Source organism: Bemisia tabaci, chromosome 1 (assembly GCF_918797505.1).
Source record: "Bemisia tabaci chromosome 1, PGI_BMITA_v3".
NCBI classification, from domain to species: Eukaryota; Metazoa; Arthropoda; class Insecta; order Hemiptera; family Aleyrodidae; genus Bemisia; species Bemisia tabaci.
Window position 1 is genome coordinate 53,448,345 of NC_092793.1, and position 21,028 is coordinate 53,469,372.

At 43.1% G+C, this 21,028-nt stretch overlaps 1 protein-coding gene across 2 annotated transcripts in view; it reads right to left on the reverse strand.

The window, feature by feature from the left end:
- Positions 1-21,028, reverse strand: part of LOC109044758 (uncharacterized) — a 91,992-nt gene that overhangs the window by 43,576 nt on the left and 27,388 nt on the right. For both annotated transcript variants that reach the window (XM_072303156.1, XM_072303159.1), the window contains one exon: positions 19,187-19,411. In XM_072303156.1, coding sequence (XP_072159257.1) covers positions 19,187-19,338 — 152 coding nt within the window. In that variant the 5' untranslated portion in view covers positions 19,339-19,411. The remainder of the gene's footprint in view (positions 1-19,186; positions 19,412-21,028) is intronic.

Sequence of the window (21,028 nt, forward strand, 5' to 3'; positions counted from 1 at the left end):
CAAAAACATTCTCAACTCAATTTTTTCGACAATGTGGGTTGGTTCCTATCACACGAACTCGGTCCAAATATTTGATCTTAACCGCCTGATGGTGAGGGAAGGGGTAAAAAATCGGGAAAAGTGTGCGGCATAATAGGTATACGGTCCCTTCGTTCAGCTCGATCGTTTTTCTCTGCGACATAAAAGGTAAATTTCCCGCCAATCATGCGAATCCGATCGTGTGGTCGACTGGTAGAGTGACGACGCGACGTCTATTAACAGTCGTCCAACAATGACGATTACAGCGCGCAGCGTGGCGGAGATCTTCCTGGAATAGGAAGCAGTGGCGTGGCGTACTTTGCGATATATCGATTGTTATGCCATTTAAACCCATGGAAAAGGATCGATAAACAGGGTGTTCGCAGCGAACACCTTAATAATCGATTCTTTACCATAGGTTTAAATGACATACTAATCGATATATCGCAATTCACGTCACGCCACTGATAGGAAGAAACAATCAAATGGGCCGCGCAACTTCCCTTGCCCTATTTTGGATTTCGCGAGCGAGCGCGCTCGAGCGAAAGGAAGCCGCAGAAAACCCAAGGTTGCGCGCGACGTGTAACGAAGCTGCGACTTTTTTGGCCGATGAAATTCAAGCTTCTGAGGAGTTGTGCCCATATGCGGAGCCAGAAGCGCGGAAGCTGCGGGAAAACCGGCAGCTACTCGCACTCGAACGACACTCGGTAATATTAACACCGACGCCGCGCGCCGACAGCGAGTATATTCCAGGGAATTACGGCTATGGACGGAGATGTAAAATTTCATGAAGTTTTCTAAAAAGGAAGGAACGATGAAATTTGCGCCGCGTTTTGCAGAAAGGGACCGAGCCAGATCAGAAATTGAAGAGCTTTTCGGAAAAAGAGCACATAGCAAAAAATAGCGTTTGAGAAAAATACATTTTAAGTTTCCATCCTTAATTTCTGGCTACTGATGGTACCTTTCATCGCAGCTTGGACTCCCAATTTCGAACGAAAGTCACAGTTAGTGGCCATAGAGTAATGATCAAAACTTCAAATGCATTTCTCTCAAACGAAATTTTTTGCTATGTGCCCTTTTTCTGGAAAGCTCCTCATTTGCTAATTTTAATTGAGCAATTCATTTTTTTACGAGGGACCTCTTGGGTGGATTTTTTTGAAATTTTTAGGGGCGGTGCTTCGGGGTCATCCATAAATTACGTAAGGCACTTAGGAGGGAAGGGGGTCTCTAAAAGCCTTACGGTGCCTTGCGAGGGGGGACGGGGGGTAGGAAGCTTTCCGGTCTATATTTAAAGAAAAATACAAAAATTCATTTTTCGTCCGGTAGATAATAAAAATCAAGATGAAATAGAGGAAATTAGCACACCACCGATTGCTGATCGATCAGACCATGCTCCTGTCATTTCTCTTGATTCCTACTTCTCCGATCCGTGGGATGATGAGTAGTGACTCCATCCTTATATCGACTTTATACTCGTGCTTTCAACTATTCCAAAGACAAAAAAAATTAGACATCGACATAACAGCCTTGTTTCCGCTGTTTCCTTGTTTTCTTTCTATTGTTTCCGATTTGGGCTGCCTGTGTATGTCTCTGTTCCTACATTAATTCAGATATTGATGTTTGAAGTAGGAGCGAGTAAGATGGAATAAGGAGAGAAAGAGCAAAGAAATAAATGAGAAAATAAAGTGGATTATTTGCAAGCCATTTTAAATCCAAGATTTACCACTGGCCGGGTGGATTTTCAGGAAAATCTCATAGGCACTCACTGGAAAAAAAAACACATTGTATCTAGAGTCCAGACTCTTGAAAACATCGACAAGAAAAAATACTCTTGATTCAGTCAGATCTAAGCTTAAATCAAAACGAAATCCACTCAAATTAAGAGGCTTGGTTCTTGATTTAAGCAAAAATCCGATTGAATCAAGAGTATTCTTTCTTGTCGATGTTTTTAAGGGTCTGAACTCTAGATCCAATGTGTGTTTTTTTTCCAGTGCTTATCAAAACTTACTGGAAAAATGTGAAATTGTTGAAGACTGACTTTCCTCTTGCAAGATCTCCGTTTGTTCTTTTTCTTTAATTTTTTTACATTCGACTGAACGACAAATGTATGGTGATCAGATTGATAATGAATTATTACGATCGAAGAACTTCAAGTGTCTAGATTTCACTTTTTCTAAAAACAGCCACAACGCGGCGCCGGCGCTAGCGAAATTGGCAAGCTCCGAGTCTTCGCGATGGTCTCCATCTGGTTCGGGCGGCAATCACAATGATTGTCAGTAAACGATCCGACTTTAAGTAGGTAGATTTTTATCGAACGGTGAGCGCTTGGATTCATCTCCGGACCGTCATGTCAGTCCGCAACGCCACCGGCGATTATGGCACACGATGAGCTGATCTTCAGTCATGCTTGGCAAGGCTAACTGCCCAGCCTCCGTCTTCTGTCAGCGAGTGATCTCTCTGTTTCCAATTCCACGTGCGCGCGCTTCGCTATCAGCCGCCCAGTTTCCGCCTTATCATCAATCCGTCTCCACGTATGAGAGCTCAAACCCGATCAATATGAGTGAGAGAAAGGAATAAGGCTAAGCAATAAAACGACAATGGCTCGAGGTATACATTGAGATACTGATTTCCACGAAAGTAATGTAGGATAATGTTTTTTTAGAGATTCCCCTCGGAATTTTCCGAGAGAAAGTGTTCTCCGGTGACAAGAAGAGTGAGGTGGGTAATAGAGAAAATAAAGACGCAATAAGAAAGCATGGCTATTTTCTGCGGCGTCACTTCTGACTCCGAGGGACTGGGCGGTCCACTTAGGGGCCGGCCCGTAGGACCGGCGGTCCGAGACAATGACCAATTAATTTCGAAACGAGACTTTGTTTTACGGATGGTGCGCGGGAGAGGGGAGGTGAGGGGGACCGAATTTAGCAAGACAGCACGTGAGGAACTGAGGATTCACGCTCCACATATCACGAAACAATGCGGAGGAGCCTGGGAATTGAAACGTCTATACAAGTCTATACTCTCTGGCAAATGGCTATTTGCAATCGGATACACACGGAGCTCTTGGGATCACGGCGAGCCACTATATAACTTGAAAAACAGTCCAGAACTGCTAAGAGACGGAAACTTTACAGGACGTTCCAGGCTTTTTTCAAAAAAAAGTTAGGGGCAAGGTTATAACGGATCAATTTACATACACATACATACGAGTCGCCATCTTGTTTGTTTATTTACGGCCGTGAGAGCATCATGAAGCCTAAAAACTCGTTGACCAATCAAAAAGCGGCACAGTTTTCCTGTAGTTAAAAGGTACGAATGGCCACACTCTATCTATAAAGGTACTCTAGTTAAAAGTGCATATTGGTATATAATTTGTTGCGATGGCTGAATCAGCGAGTTATTGTAATTAGATTAAACAGATTTTGAAAGAAACTTGATTCCGAAAGTTTGGGCGTTACTGCTCTTTTCGGATCGGCGGGAGACCGGGCCGCGATACCATCGCATCGCCTGACGCGCCCCGAGGGGGGGGACCCGGATGGCTGAAAGAGTGCGTGCGGCGCGCGGCAGAAAGTATGCAGGAGATCGCACCGCGGCTGCAAGTCATGAATATGAGAGGATCCATTATATTTATTAATTTATGAACGTGTCGTAAAGCGTAAACCGCTAGCTGAGCAGGTATTGTCTACTTGCGGATGGCTGCAGGATTGAGGGCCGTGTCGGGATTCCGGGGTGGCGGGGTGGCGAAGGGGGGAGGGGGGCGGGGGCAAGGACATTGGCCTCCCTCGTTCCCCGCCCATGCGCCGCCGCCGTCACCGTATCCCGTTAATACCTAAATCCGACACAGTGACTCTTTCGGTTCACACACGGTTGCCGATTATGATTACGCGTTTTGGAAGTCGAGAGTAAGAGAACCTAGAAATCAATGGGGTGGAATCAAAGAATGCAGGACGTAGAGTACCCATGTAGGGTAGTTTCGGTCTGGATCGAAAGTTGTTGGGGTCCTGATATGTTTTCGGGGCCCTTCCTCTCGCGTAATGGACCCCCTAAAACTCGAAGTCTTCCTTTATGTGGGGTTTTCATGTTTTTGGGGCCCCTGGAGGAGTCATGCCGGCAGTGTTCGAAACTCACGGGCGCCAACGCGCAAAATGCGCCTAAAAAATCGGTCATGACGCCTAAAAAATGAAGGCTCTGCGCCAACGTGGCCCCTAGAAATTGTCCCCTAAAGATCTGGAATTTCACAGGAAGTCACAAAAAGAAAGAAAAACAAACCTATTTGAATTGAAAAAACTCAGAATTTTCAGCACTACAAGTGAAAGCTTGCTTATCTAATCTTCACGATTTCATTCTTAGTGCTTTTGTCTTCCCCAAGTTACAGTACTTGTTCAGTACAGTAGTAGTTTAGTTAGGAAAACATCTTGCGTCTAACTTTTCACTAAATGCGCCGTAATATATAAGTCAATTTGGCTCCTAAAACATCTTTAATGGCGCCTAAAAATCGGGCTTGATGCGCCACATGGCTCCTAAAACTCAAAGGTGAGTTTCGAACACTGCATGCCGGGGTCTCCTGAAACTCTTGTTAGAATCTCTGGAGAGCTGAAGCATCCCAGCACCCCAGACAAGACCGTCCCTGATAGGGAGAGCGCGGACACGTCGAAATATGAAGCTCTTAGGGCCCAAAAGAGCAGGCAACACATAAAAAGTTGCTGCTTATCTTCAGATTCCAATATCAAACCAAGATGGCAAGGTATGTTCATAATGAGCATTCTCCCGTGAAAATGAGGTAATTCATGCCAAAACTAAGTCAATTCGTGTTGTGCGAACGACGGGTCGTAACAATTGAAATAATGCACCATTCTAAATAATTTGAATTTATAGGTTCTATAGATGGCTGTAGGTTCCACATCTGGAATATAAGCCAGTAAACCAACAGAAGAAGAAGATTTTATAGGTTAGCTGCTCTTTTGGGCCCCTACGCTCCATGATCTAACCTCAAAATTACCGACATGTCCGTACTCTCCCTATGTAGGATACTCTGGTGGGGAGCAGAGATGATTTGTGACATAGAAGAAGTCAGCTCGTTTAAAGTTGTGCTCATAAGTATAAATTAGTTCTCGTACAGTGCACTTTTGTATTCATTGCTTAAAATTTAGTAGGCGGCAGTGGCGTGGCGTGCCTTGCGATATATCGATTGATCTGTCATTTAAACGCATGGAAAATGATGGATTACAAGGTGTTCACAACGAACACCTTCATAATCGATTCTTTACCATAGCTTCAAATGAGGAAAATCGATCATCGATTATCGATCATTCACGCCTCGCCACTGGTAGACGAGGCTACGTGCGATTTGACGGACAACTGTATGGTTTCCAAAAGTCTTTAGGCCATTCATAAAATACGTAACGCTGATTTTCAGATTTTTCGACTTCTCCCCTCGTAACGGTGTGTGACGTAAGTCTCTACCCTTCAATACGTAAATTTGTGCCAGGATAACGGTCGAATCGCATATACATTTGCCAAAAGAAGTAGGATCACGTGATGCTGCGTTATTGAAACCGCTGATGGTCATGAACATTGAGATATGAAGTTCCAATTAATGATGCATTAACTCACGTAAGGCAGCGGTATAGTTCGACTCATACTGAGATACTCAAGACATACTCACCTGAAACGAGAAAAAAATATCGAAACATTAGAAAATCATAACCAGCAAAAAAATGGCATATGATATGACAAATACATATACAGGGTGATCCAGGATTAAACGACCAGACTGCAGGAGCGTGTTCTATGGGTCAAAATGAGACTTTTTTGTTGTAAATTGAGATTTCGATTTTTTTTTTTTAGATAATTTATGAATTCAGGACTATAAAGTACAGGAAAGTACAAATTTTCATGAGGTTTGGCTCATAACCGGTGCCAAAATTCAGGTAATTCAGTAATTATTGTGGCGATGGGCGCAGAGGGCACCTCTCAAAAAACCTTGTTTTGAGACATTATAAGCGATTGAAAGTTTGAATGTTTTTCCCGTCAACGTTTAAATGATCCGAAGTTAAAGCGAAGAAAATTGTTGAAATACACGCTAATCTGTTTAACCTGTACTGTATAGAATTGCATGAATCTGGCTTTATTTAGATCTTTTTCAAAGAGTATTTCTCTTTGTTGTAGAGGATGTTTCCTCTTCTCCGAAATTTTCTCGAATGAAAGAAATCATGGGTTACGGTTGTCAGAGGAAGCACCGCACTTACGTCGGTTTTCCTGTTCAAATGTTAAGACTTCTAAAGTTACTCTCTTCATCACTTTAAAGAAATGTCCTTTAGGGCATTTGAAGACTTCATGTCTGATTTGGAGAGATTCACTCATAAAAATTAAAAAGAATCAAATAGCATATGCGAGTCGTCAAAGTCTATAGAGGAAAAAGAGACTCGGTGTTTTGAAATCCCGTTCGGGTATGCCCAGAGACGAGAGACCCTCCATACTAGTATCTTGGCGATAGTGGAAGCTTTCATGACTTCAACATTCAATTATTGACCTGCCTACTAGGTGGATGGTTAATAACGTGTTGAGAGTTTCGTTTTGCAAACAAGCCAAAGTTTTGGATACTCGTTTGGCTCATGACGTCACCCGAAGCTCACCATTCGCCTGGTAGGTCGGTCAACAGCCAAAAAATGGGTGATGACTGTTGCCCCCTCATGATTGTCCATTAGGAAATGTTGAATCCCTGAAAATAAAAGCTTCCACTGTCGCCGAGAGGCCAGTGGACGGTCTTTTGTCTCTGAGCCATCAAACTGAAGATCTGATTGGTGGAAAATGACCTGAGGTGAGGATGCGACCAATGAGAGGCCCAATTTGATGGCTCAATTTGATCGTGTAACTGGACCTAAGGCGAACCGACGCTATTCCATTACCTTAGTTCTTACTTTTTCCATTACCTCGCGCGTATTTTTCACTCTGCGAAGGACAGGATTTTCTTATATTCACGCAAATAGATACTTTAACGTACTATTTCCGTACCAGTCCACCCCGATAGCGTTAAAAAAGTTGCTCGTGGACAAAACCGAATTGGAAACGACTCGAAATGAATTCCCCATCAGTGCTCCCATTTCCCGGAACTAGTTCCGAATTCCGAGATTTTCCTAAATTTTTTCCGGAACCTCTGAAAGTCTCAACCTGTTCCGAATCTTTTGCATTTTCCGGAACTTTCTCAGAGCTTTACGAAGAACCTGAAAGGAATCCCGAAACTTTTGACGGTCATGGAAGTGGGAGAAATTGTAATAAAAAAGTTCCGAATCCCGGAACTTTCGAGATTTTCCTAAATTTTTCCCGGAACTTTTGAAATTACCGAAATGTTCCGGATCTTTTGCATTTTCCGGAACTTTCTCAGAACTTTCCAAAGAACCTAAAAGGAATCCTGAAACTTTTGACGGACATCGGATGGGAGCACTGCTTATTCCCATCTCCTAGATTTGGTTGTTCCGCCAACGACCTACGATTTTCCTTGTTCATTTAAACGAATAAGTTCTTGGCGTCGGGATGATCGCATCCTCTATGCTTTAAAAAACGGAGTCTCGCACTGAAACGACAACAGCGGAACCGCGACACGAGTACGACTGCGACGGAGCCCGAAGCCCCTGAAGGTCGGGCCACTTAACCGCGAGGATTGTTAATGATACAAGACTGATGTCGATGCCCCGCCACGGCGACCACGGCGTTACGGGGGGTCATTCCGATTAGTGGCAGGGATTTTCAACTTTGCCGCAGATTTACGGGACAATTCACGGCTCCGAATTGTTTGCTAACGCCGCGCTGGAACCGCCGCGCCGCGTTGCCAACCTTGAGCCACCGCACCGTTAACGCCCAACGATCATTACCATGCTACCGCGCCAAGGAAAAACGACGTATGAACCGTCAGGCGTTGCCAAATTTCCATTTATAAAACACGAATTCCCTGGTAAACTTAGAAATATTTTCCTTCCAATTTTTCAGAAAATTTCGTTCGCAACATGATCTGAAGTTCCTGAAAATTTCAAAAAAAATATTCATAACTTTCCTCAAAAATAAACATTTTATTAAAGGAAATTTGGCAACTCTCGAATGTTTATACGGCGTTCCTCCTTAGCACGGCAGTATAGTTATTAATTAAGCGAATTTTATTTCGAGGTTCGGTACTACTTTTGTGCCTGAACCTCCGTAAGTTTAATCTGTACTTTTGTTTGGTAGGAAATCCGGATAAAAGTATTTTACTCTGAGACCAACTTACTATCTAAAATTCTATGCATGAAACCGATCGTACCCCGAATAGATCCACTTTTTCCAATTTGAGTCATCGACACATCTAGGTATTACCGGTACCTTTTTCCTTAGCTTGACCCAACGCAGGATCAGATTGCAGTCTCACAAGATGACACCTACCTCTTATGAATGCATTTTACGATCAGGCGAACAGGTAACTTTCTGAGATGTTGCATTCAGCTCATTTGACTTTGGCCACGCTCGAGAGCGAGTCAAAATGGCGTCATTTAGTGCATCGCGTCACACCTAGTTGACTCTCCCGGCCGCGACTCCTTTTAGTTAACCCAGAGCTGCCAAACTAACTAAAAAAATCTAAAATCGGAGATATTATATTTTCAAAATGGGCCCAGAGGATGAGTCTGTTGCACGCAAGCAGGGTGTCTACTAAAACAGGCTGGCCAAAAATCAGTACTTTTACAGTACTTTTTCGGTGCATTCCCAAGAAATTCAGTACTTTCTCAACAGAAAAATTCAGTACTTTTTCAGTACCTTCATTTGGCGAAATTTGAAAATTTTTAAAAATTTGAATTTCTCGCTTAAAATGCGACAAAAAATGAAAAAAATTCCGGACCTTCTAGCGGAATTTCAGCACTTTTTCAGTACTTCCGGACCGCCCCTAAAAAATCAGTACTATTTCCGGATTTTTCGGAAATTCCGGACTTGTAGACACCCTGGCAAGAGACTTAGCCAATCGAATTGACAATCCCATGAAAATTACGATGAGCACATAAAAAAAGTCGGAGATCCACTCTGTGAGGCGGCACTTTCTCGACTCAAGAATGGATCGCATAGTATTCTCCGATGTTTACGATTTCACGTGAAGGATATTATGTAAAATCTTACACTGACAGTTTACGAAATCTGGAGAAGTTTTAAAAATAAACCGGTGATAATCCGTGATTTAGCCACCTCGGTCGAGATTTGGGTATAAGCTCTTACGTATTTGCAATTTTCGTGGCCAATCAGCAGCCTGCTCTTGCGGTCATGGGACGGAACAGTGGCGTGGCATTGAGACATGAAGTCTGGGAGCGTGAAGGAAGCTGTTGGCCTAATTCCGAGGGGCCTGACGTTCGTCGCGCTGGGGGCCCGGTGGCGAATTTCTCGGAAATAATGAGAGATCGAACACAGAAAAATTTACCGTGGATCATCGAAAAAAATTAGTGCTGAATTCGATATCAACCGAAAATTACGGATTACGGCGACAGTAGTGAGCCCCGTTTCTTGCACATTTTTCTCGTGCAGTTTTGTAGTTAGGCAAGATGTTTCTACGGATCTGGGTGTTTATTTTGGGTGAAATTTTAAAACCGAAGTGCGATACACACACACACAAAAAAAGTAATGGGCCCCAAGTTCGATCATCGCACCTTCCTCAGCCACTAGTTTTGACGGCTGGTCCACTGTGCGAAAGTTGAGGGAGCTCAAAGCTTGACGAGCCGAGCCCCCGAGCGCCTACTCACCGTAGGCATTTTGCGTTGTTGCCGGTCTTACATTTAACCAGAAAATAACATCTTCCTTGGTGAACTTAGAGTTCTTTTATGGAGAGAGTTGAGACAACGTGGCTTATGGATGTCACAAACGGGAATAAAGATTACACAAATCGGACGTTTCTTATAATCTTTGATCAACCCATTCCCGAATCTCTGTCTCCGTTCCATTCCTCATTCAATTTCTTCCTTGCCGTGCCTCCTATTCCCTGGTCAATTCCAGTTTGTAATCTTTGAAATTGGAGAAAATGAAGTCCCGTTTGTGACACTGTGATGGCCTAAAATACGGGAACCAATCAGAAATGCATTCGCATTGTCTTTACTCTCAGTATATAAAGGGACTCTAGTGCATACCATGGTTTCTAAACCTCCGTTTCATCACTCAGTGATGCACAGATTCGCCGGAGTAGCCATTCGACGCAGGAAACTGTCATGAAACTAGAGTAGAGGAAACCATGATGTATGCACTACAGCGGTGAATGACGTCATTTGCTCTGTTTTTCGATGAGCTATGTTTCAGTTAATACTGGACTTTGACCCTTACCATTGGAAGAGATAATATTGTTTCTTGCTTATCTATGAGCTTTAACCATCAGGCACGATTCTGTGACTAGAGTAACTGACCCTCTAAAGTTTCATGTCTACTGCGGGCTGATTATTGAAATTGATAGACAAAGCGCTAGGGAGTATGTGGCGATCCTATTGGTTGAGATGGGTGGTTCTTATAGACTAAGGGAGAAAATGATGGACTAACTAAGGGGTCTCTCGTGGGTTGCCGTTAGTTAGTCTATTACCTACCTCCTTGGTCCATTGCAATCACCCGTTTCCACCAATAGGATCCTCCCATTTCCCTTTTGTCCTCTTTATCTCTAGCTTTGTTTATCAACTTCAATAATCGTCCCGCTGGTCCCTTATACGACGGCGTTCAATTGGTTTTCAAGCAGCGGCCGTGACGCAATCATCGGCCGTCAATTGAGGCGGGATGGGGGGAGGGGGCGGACAATCCGACGGAAATAAAACGAGACAATCCCAACGTGAGAAACGTTCCGTATCTACAAGTCAATACCCCCGACCGTCGCTGCCACCATCACCATCCCTGGTCGCGGGCGGCAAAGAGAGGCTTCCAGATGGGAGAAATGACATGACATAATAATTAGAACGGCTTCCTTCACGCGATCAATTATGGGCGACTGTCCCAATAACACAAAACAGTCATGCTCTACGCGTCGTTAATTGTTACCTCACCCCCCCCCCCTCCCTTTAACACTGTCTCCCATGCCAGCGTGGGCGGCGAGCAAAGAATGCCCTCATCGCCGTGGAAATAGGAGTCCAGCCGCATAAAAGATCTCACATGGAAATTGTGAGACTCCAAGATCTGAAAGCTTTCGTGCGAAACCTTTCAGTATTATGATATTCTGCTCCCTCTCTGTACATACGGATTACGTTTTATCTACGAGCGCGTGTATTTTAAGTTTGAGTACCTTTACAGGAAGATTATGGACAACTCGAAAAAGAGGTTTGGTTTGATCAGGTCATGTAGCTCTTGGGGCCCAAAAGGGCAGCCAACTTATGAACTCGTAGTCAAATTATCTAGTGGTACTAATTTTCACGAATCTTACTACCCGTCGTTCCTTAAATTATAAAAGAACGTATGAAATCTTGATTTCGCTGAAATTTCCTCAATTTCAAAGTCTTAATCATTACAGATGATTGTTTACAATGCGCTGTCGGCCATTGATTCATCATTCGAATGCATAGGTTGGCAACGGCACTTTCCTGATGATTTTCGTTTTACACGTTGTCCCGGGTTTTACAGATATTTTATAGACGAGATATCCTGATACTTCGTGCAAATAGATTGACACTAGTTTGATTTAAAAAAAAAACAACCACATTCAAACAAATTAGATGTTTAAAAATGCATCAAGCACTTAGAATTTCCTGATATTTTCCTGGTGACATCGTATCTCCTAATATTTTCCGGTTTTTACTGACGGTGCACCCTGTGATGGAGAAATCATAGACATAGGGGAAATGAAACGATTTTATTGGTTGAGAGGGTGGTTCTCGTAGACTGCGGGGGAAATCATGAGCTAATTAAAGGGTCACTGAGGGCTGATTATTGAAATGAATAGACAAAGCTATAGACATAGGAGACAGCGGGAAAATGAAGCTATCCTATTGATTAAAATGGGTGGTTGGATAGGACAAAGGAGGTAAGTAATAGACCAACTAACGGCAACCCACGAGAGACCAAACAGTTAGCCCATCATTTCCCTCCTAAGTCTATGAGAAGCACCCGTCTCAACCCATAGGACCGCTCCATACTCTCTACGTCTTCTTTGTCTATCGCTTTGTCTACTGATTTCAATAATCAGTCCCGTTATTTTTCTCCGCTTTCGAATTTCCGAGCAACTCGGGGTGGCCGCGGTAGTTTCGACGCTCCACTTTTTTGGGACACGGGCGATTCCGAGGCGGCTACGCGGCCGGGAGCAGGTTGTCACGTCGGACGTTGGACGCGACACGCGAAGACGACGGACGACGCGGAGCGAAGGGCGGAGAGAGGTGCAGTACTCGTACTCGTATAAATAACATCGGTAACTGTAAAATTTTGGCCACGACCTTGTTCGGCCGCCATGTAGGTAGTTGAGTAATTGATTGCCACTAGAGTGGAGCCCGGGGCCGGCTAACCCAGATAAAACTGGTTCCCGAGCTTCTTGCCCGGAGAGGCTCGCTGCCCGCCACCAGCGGACTCATCAACACCCAGTTGCCGAGCGCCGGAAAGCCACGCGACATTACTGTCACAATTTCATGAGATTTTCATCAATATCGCTTGAATGTGGCATCCGACCCCAGTCACCGACTGCTCTGAGCCTTCCTCGCCCCTCCTTCGACAGCGACGAGAAAATCGTTTCAATTTCTGTTAAGGTATCGCTAGAAGATCAACAGGTTCTTCTCCTTAGTTTCTTTCCGGAACCTATCCTTTGAGTATGACGTAGAGTGGAGTAGATTCCCTTATACTGCACTGAAAAAAAAAAAAAAAAACACATTGGATCTGGAGTCCAGACTCTTAAAAACACCTACAAGAAAAAATACTCTTGATTCAATCAGATTTAAGCTTAAATAAAGAACCAAGCCTCTTCATTTGAGCGGATTTCCTTTTGATTTAAGCTTAAATCTGATTGTATCAAGAGTCCTTTTTCTTGTCAATGTTTTCAAGAGTCTGGACTCTAGATCCAATGTGGTTTTTTTTCCAGTGTGAGAGTAAAGAAGACAATGTGAATCCATTTCTGAGAGGTTTTTTCAGCCATCAACTTACATCTCTACGGTCCTTGCCCAGCGTTAAAGTCTCTCGGCTTGCAGCGGAATACGGGAATGCTAACGGCCAATTAAGCGAGGAAAATTTAATACTTATATAGAGCCCGTTGTTACTTAATGATACCCAGACAAATAGTATTCTAAAAAAGTGAAGGTATAATTAAAACGTTGGAGTTGCCAAATAACTCTAACTCTGCACGTGTTTTAAAATAAAATATAGTGTCATTTTAGTTGAGCTCCTAGGAAGTTTGCGACAGAATGTGCGATTCGCGCGCAGAATTGATTGTGATTAAAATCTGTGTCAGAAACCATACCGAAAAACACTGAATAGCCAGGGAACAGTTGGAGACTTTCATATACGGAGAAGCCAAGAAATTTTTGAATCCAAGAAAACATATGATAGGTTGTGATTCCACTAATTTTTTTCGATAGTGGCCCCACAAATGCACTATTTGGCGACACTGTCACGTACAGAAGGTAATTAATAATTGATTCGAAGGATACGATTTTAACACATTTCCAAGTAAATTGAGTGAGAAGATTCAGAGGAGGGTTAAATTTAGGAGTGCCAAAAAAGTCAGTCGAGTGATTGCCGCATAAATAGTCGTCATTTCATTAATACATTTACTTACTATTGATTCACAATTACCCTTTTTTCAATTTGTTTTTACACTCAAACCCTCCTATCTTCATTCAACGACGACGTATGAATGCAATGAGTGGCAATTTTTCATTACAAGCGGAAACGATTAATTGCAGTCGCTGCGGCTTTTTCAATGGCAAGTTCTGGATACAACTATTTGAGCTCTAGGGATGTTTGTGTTGCATGCACAAAAATTTGCATGCGCTATGGCTTTCTGGAGCACAACGTATGGTTGCGGTTGTTAGCTCTCAGGGGTTTTCGACGTATCAATCACTACCATGGTGTTTACCATGAAATCCTCGAAGTTTGAATAAGCGATGTTGTATCACGGCAGCGTTGCCAAATGATGCAATTTTTCCACAGCGGATGTCAATCCCGCTAATTACTATCATAACGTCTCTGCAACTTTAACCATTTTGCAACGCTGCCATGGTGCTGCACGACTCATCTGAGTTTCGGGGTCTCATGGTAAACACGATTGTAAATGCAACGTAGAAAATTCTTGAGCACTAATAACTGCAGCCAAATGTTGTTCTTTAGAAAACCAGAACGCCTGCAATTATTTGTGAATGCAACATGGACATCTCGAGAACATGAATAGTTGCATCTACACCTATCAAAATCACGACTAATCGTGATCATCGCTAAGTGCGGAAGATAAGTTTTTTTGGATTTAATACTTCCCTGATTTTTAGATATTCCGGACATAAAAATACCGAACTTCTCCCTGGCTTTTCAGTGTTTTTCTGGCACAATTTCGGATAAAATTTCAAATCATGAACAATCCTGAGTGCGAAGTATGTTGAAAGTGAAAAAACGCACCGTTCGGGCTGGAGGACAAAATTTCCACATTAAAATTCCCTAAATTTTCCTGGCTTATTACAGGGTTGCCACAGAATTAAGAAAATGAAATTCCCTGACATTTTCATGATTTTTCAATTACATTTTGGTATAAAATTTCCTGACTATTGAGGATATGTCAGATGCTTAAAAATACATGATTTAAATAGTTTTCAGGCACCATGTTTTGTTCAAAACGTCAACCCCATTCAAGAAAGGAAAGGCGACTTGACGATTTTTCTCTGACATTTTCCGGTTTTCCCGGTATTCCCTGATTGTGGCAACCCTGTTATCAAGGTTGGGGGGAATTCCTGAAAATGTTCCTCCGTAATGAGGGGGAGTAACTATGCAAACACAACAATAAAATGGATTGCATTTTGCACAGAGGAACCACTAGCATTGCAATGTTGCTAAGATTGTGCAACTTCTTTTGTCTTGGAGGAAAAACCCGATTATCCATAAATAGTTTCTATTTTGCTTGCTAAAAACTGTAAATTTAAGACAAAAATTACCATCTAAATTTCATAGTTTTTCACGATTTCCGCAATTTTATTGCAAAAGATGAAGTTGCACAATCTTAGCATCATTGCAATGCTAATGGTTCCCTCTTGCAAAATGCAATCCAAATCATCTTGAATGGACAGTGTTAAAGTTGGAGCGAGCTCTACGCTCTGATAAAGCGTTGGGTCATCGATACACTGAACACTCGGCAAGTTCAATCTATGTTTCCTCGGCCATAAACCGGTATCACCCGCTTCGATCGGGCATCGGCGGTATGTCTGGAACAGAAGTCAAAGCCCGCCCGAGGAGGGGGAGGGGGGAGGGGGAGGGGGCTGCGACCCACTTATGCAGATTAAATGGACATCCTGTGAGCCCACGTTTCGATGACGAGGAAGAAGAGTATCGGTCTCTGCCATCCGCATCCACGACCGCGCGCTGAGTCCGGCCCGGGGGGCCCGCGCTCGAGGAAAAACGTACTATGAGCCTTTAGACGCTGCCAGATTTCCTTCACTTTAAACCCAATTTCTTGGTAAAATTTTGAACATTTTTCTCCAAAATGTTCGGACAATTTTGTACGCAATTTAATCTAAAATACCTGAAAATTTCGCACTTTTTTAAAGTCAAAATTTATTTTTCTAAAGGAATAAACGAAACAAAAATCCGAAAAAAACCGACTCGTTACGGTAGGTTAAAGGAAACCATAAAATCATTTTCTGATATCTAATTTTTTGATAATTTCAAGGACCAGCAACGGTGAGATACTCCAACACTCAATGCATTTCTCGGATAATTGACAAAGTTGCGAAAAAAAAACCAGGAATAGCTCACTTCATCGGTACACTATGCAAGCCTGGAATTAAGTTAAGAAGTAAACAAGCACAGCGCCCTCAGTTGGTGGCACATGCAACGAACAGTAATGAATTTCATTAAAACGCCTTGATGCAACTATTCGAACTCGACGGATGTCCGTTTTACATAATCACGGAGTTGAAGGCGTTTTGACGCTCTAGGCACTTAGCGCGGCGGCGGGCAGTCCTGCGAAGATCCACAAAGATAGAACTCTTTGAATACTACATACGAATATTCTCTCTTTTAATCATACTCAACACATCGCAGTATCAAAACTGAAGCATAAAAGTACTCACATCGTACGGCCGCCCGTTTCTAACCATTTGTGCCTAAGAGATGTTTTTGTAGTATAGACGAAGAATTGAAGGCGCTCTATCATTTGGATCCTCACAGTACAACCCATCTCCACCACGCAGTACCGCCGCACGGTTCGGTGTAGCGAGTCAATGGTGTAAAGGTCGGACATAGGCCATTTCGGCGAATCCCATGCCTGGCGGCTGAAAGGTGATCCTTAAGGATTTTATTTACAGAATACGGCACTAGTTGGGGCCAAATCATTTCCGCCGCAGGTGAAGCGACTTTGATCAATTTGTCAAAAAGTTCGATGCAAACTTAAATGAAACAATTCGAGTTCTAACACTACTTTCTTCAGATCATTTTTAGTTCCGGTCTGTGTTACGAATTGTCAATTCAGTCGCATAAGAAAATGGGACTACGAATAAAAATCTCAACGGGTTGATACAGCGAGGAATTGAGGTGATGACCATCTAGGTAAAGTATGGTCTATAAACATGAAACATTTGTGATCGGGGGATTTCGATGACTTGTTAAAAATAAGCATACAGATTTGAGGGGCTTGGAGGACAAGAAGGATGAGTGCAGTTTTTTCAACCTCAAGAAAAACGGGTTTAAAGTTCCAAAATTATATGGAGCCTCACGGCGGAAGGAAAGTTCAAACTCATTTTTTGATTCTTAAATATTGCAGCGGATTTTTCAAAGAATATAATATATCTTGGGACTAGTTCTAGTTGAAATCATTAACAACTCAATTTTATTAAAAAACTGCAGCTATCTCATTTATCTTCTAAGCCCTTCATGCCAAGTTTCTATGAGTAATTCTTCAGGTGAAGTGAGATCGAGTGATTTCTTCGTGTGTCCGCCTTGTAGTTCACCACACCGATAGAAAGTGAATATAGCTCCCATATCAAAACTACCACTAGCGATGGCAAGCAAAATGGACGCAGCAAGGATAATCAAACCCCCCTCCGCTCTTCTCTACACCACCGTCCACGTTCGCAGGAGGAGGCGTGGAGGAGGGGGGGACCTGGAGAAAAAACCACAACCGTCTCATGTCCCAACCGCGGAACAATGCTCGCGCGATGGATGTACCCGACTCAAATGCACAATTCATGATGGCTGTTATTCGAGTGACTGACAATGAGTGTGATTTTCACTTTACATTCCACCGGAATTCACTGTTACGAAGCCTGGCATTGCGTCTAGGATCAGACACAAGAAGAGCAGATCTGCATCGAGTATCAATTAGACTTACGGGGTTTTTACGGAGGACGCCTGCCCGGGGAGCTCGCTAAAAATAACTGTAAACGGCCTGGACACTCTGCATGGTTCATCCATGAAAACGAGAGTAAGACATTTTCACAATTGGACGGAGTTAAACAGAAAGGAACCAAGCCACATCGGGATCGAACCGAGAAAAAGAGGTTTTAGGTTTGGTTCCTGCATAAGACTCAATGTAAAAGATAAACTTCAAGTTCAATTCCTGCAAAATTTGCTCCAACAAAAACTTTCAATTTTTGGCGATAGATAGTAGAGCAGTGGTTGAGTTCAAAACCACTCATAACTCAATTTTTTCCAAAATGTGGGTTGGTTCCTTTCTGCTTGACTCGGTCCAATTAGAACCAATCTTACAGCCCTTGGTTGCTGAAGCATTCAAGTGTAAGGGTTCAATTTGAAGAACAACTTCTGAGTGGTTCTACTAGGTAGAGAACTAAAAAATGGAGCATCTGAATGAGAGAGACGGTTTTCATAAGCAGTACCCACCACCGGACACGATAGTCAAATACATGTTTTCCTCCATGTCCTGAGTGGTTACTTGGTTTTCATGTCAGCTATAATTTTGGATGCTGTGACTATATCTATTCCAAAATCGGTTACACGAAAAGAGGCGCGAAGGCAAGCCGTTAACAAGTGTAAGGAAAGGTGAAAACCGCATGCATCCCAATCTCTAAGATGATGGACAACAATTTTCCTTCGCAGCTCCATAAAAGTCGGAACGAAAATATCTACCCTACAGCGGGATACTAAGCATCGAAGATAGAACCTTGGGAACAAGCTGACTAAATTTTCCTAACTTTGATACCTACTACATGCAGATATCAAAATTACCTGCTTGTAGGGTATGTACCCATGTATGGCCACGGGTCTCACTGCACGCACAAATGAGTGTGACGCCTGCTTCAATGCATTTACAGAAAAAAGCGTCTTTCTCAATTGAAGTAAAGACAAAATGATTAGAACTATATTGGCTTGCAAATATCCCGCGATTGCTAATTGCCCTCGGGACTTATCTCACTCTATAATATAAAATTGTAAGAGTGACGCGCAACGCATGCCGCCTGAGGCGCGCAGTGCTTTGTGGATTAGACTGTGCGGCGGTTAGGGGGCGGGCCCCCCAGGGCTAATGAAAACACGCAGGTGTGAAGTAGGCTGCTTTGACTGACATTGGAACGACAACTACATATTCTAGAAATGAGCTGTTTAGATAGTTAGGAAGGGGCATACGAGCGAAAAAGAAAATATTTACAGGAGCTAAAGGAAAAGCAGCCGCAGACGTGGCGGCCATAGGTTACGCAACTAGTAACGTCAAGAATCCGTCAGTGGCATTGGGTTACATCGCTCGTCGGACTGAAGGAAAAGAGTGAGTTTAGAGAAAAAAATGCCGAGCCGCCTGTATACTGCCGTGCTCAAATCCCCATTGAAATTTCAATTTGGGGAGTCTTTAACAATCGCGGTAGCTTAAGATGAAGATTCTGCTGGAACCTATCAAAATCGCAAACATGGTATACTCATACCTGGAAATTAAAGAAATAGGAAACACGCCGCGCCATCTGTGCGTCGCAATGGTGCATAATTTCTTCAACGTGTTTTTTACTGGCAAAAGACCCTGTACATTCATGAATCCTTCGAAGCTAGGAGAGGGGATGAAAATTGAGAAGGAACTTACATGAGATCGGGTCTGAAGTGGTGGATGAGGGCGCAGAAGGCGAGTCCATCACGCCAGGATGTGGTCATGTTCTCAACTTTGACACCGGAGTAGCCATCGGTCACCCGTTTACACCAAATTTCTAGAGCCTTCGTACCACGACGTTCACCCATTTCGAAAAACTTTAACTCGCGCACTTCACCTCACTTTAGAACGCACTTCGCAGTCGATGAAACCTCGGAGATCCTGCAACAAAGCGAATAAAAAACCATCAAAAATAACCTAAAAATACTAACCAGTGCCAACCATGGAGTGCAGTCTAGTCGCAATGTGCTAGTGCACCGATGAAGTCACTCTATAAACGGGCCATTCCGAGCCCCTTGTTCGCCGAAAGTGCACACCATGTGTGAACCGAGCAGCACTTTTTCAGTGGCGTGGCGTGTTTTGCGATGTATCGATTGATACGCCACTCAAACCTATGAAAAAAGATGGATTATTAGGGTGTTCGCAGCGAACACCCTAATAATCGATTCTTTCCCATAGCTTCAAATGGCGAGATATCGATAATCGATCATTCACGCCACGCCACTGCACTTTTTAACACCGCGGCTTGGGAGAATCGCGGGCTGCGAGTAGTTTTCGGGATTTATTAATTTAAATTGATAATTATTCTCACGAATTTTGGCAATTTGCGTTGACCAAAGTCATTAAAAATTCCAAAATGCACGAAACTCCCGGTTTTTATGAAATAAATTTTATACCAGAACTTTCTGACCGAAGCCTGGATCTGGGACCCCGCGCATACGGCATTGCCAGTCGCCTCGCACTAGTCACAGGAATACGGGACAGGACAGCTTCAAAAAGTGACTTCTTCGGCACTCTATTACATTGCGACTCTTCTGTATTCTATGTTGTTAGCTTTGTAAAATTGATACAATACTCAATGACCTTGAGATTTAAAAAAATAGAGAAGAAAAAACTCAGGGAAGATTAGCTACATTTATGGCAATTAAACCAGCATTTTTACCAACTGGATTATTTTCTCGGGCTCCTTTCCGATTAGAAATATGAAAGATTTTCGGGAATGAGCTACGTAAATAACGTGGGAAAAAAAAAGTGATGCATGTAAAAATTGTTGAAAAGTCCCCCCAAAATCTAGACTATTCTATATTATGAAACGGAACTAAGAGGGTGTGTAAGAGCCAATATAAGCTAATTTTCGGGCACCTCTAAAATTTTCGCCCCCCCCCCCCCACAGGGGAACTGCTGATGTTCCTCTATTGGGGAAAGATTCCGCTAGTTTCGGGGTAGCGAACTCCAAAATCAGCTTACATTGACCCATGAGTGCCCCCAAAAGTATCTTTTCAAAAGATGAAGAAGGAAAATATAAAAGGGGTGAGACGTACTTTTGAGACACCATCTGTAAAAAGAGCAGACAAGGGGTAGAAAAAGAAGGGAGGGGAGGAATGCGAAAGAGGAACAGTACATACATTAAAGTCATAAATACAGGTAATCATCGACTTAAAAGATCAGACGGGAATAACACACAAAAGCTCGGGTGGAAGTGGTAAGGTCGGCGTAGATACTCGCACGACCTAACGTGACTGGCTTATCAAAATGTTTCTGTAATTAAATGAAATGTGCGCGTAATTAGTGGACGGTGTCCCAGTTTATGGCCCGAATTCAACTACGGGGGCCCTGGGCCCAGTTTCGGATCCTCCGTCCCCGCAATAAGACTTAATTACCGAATTCTGACATGGTATTGGCTGCGAGAGTGAGGCAATGCTTGCGCTAAAGTTTGACTGGTGATGTCCAAAATAGCGAATCTACATTCACCGAGTAGAGGGCGAGGTTTGCCACATG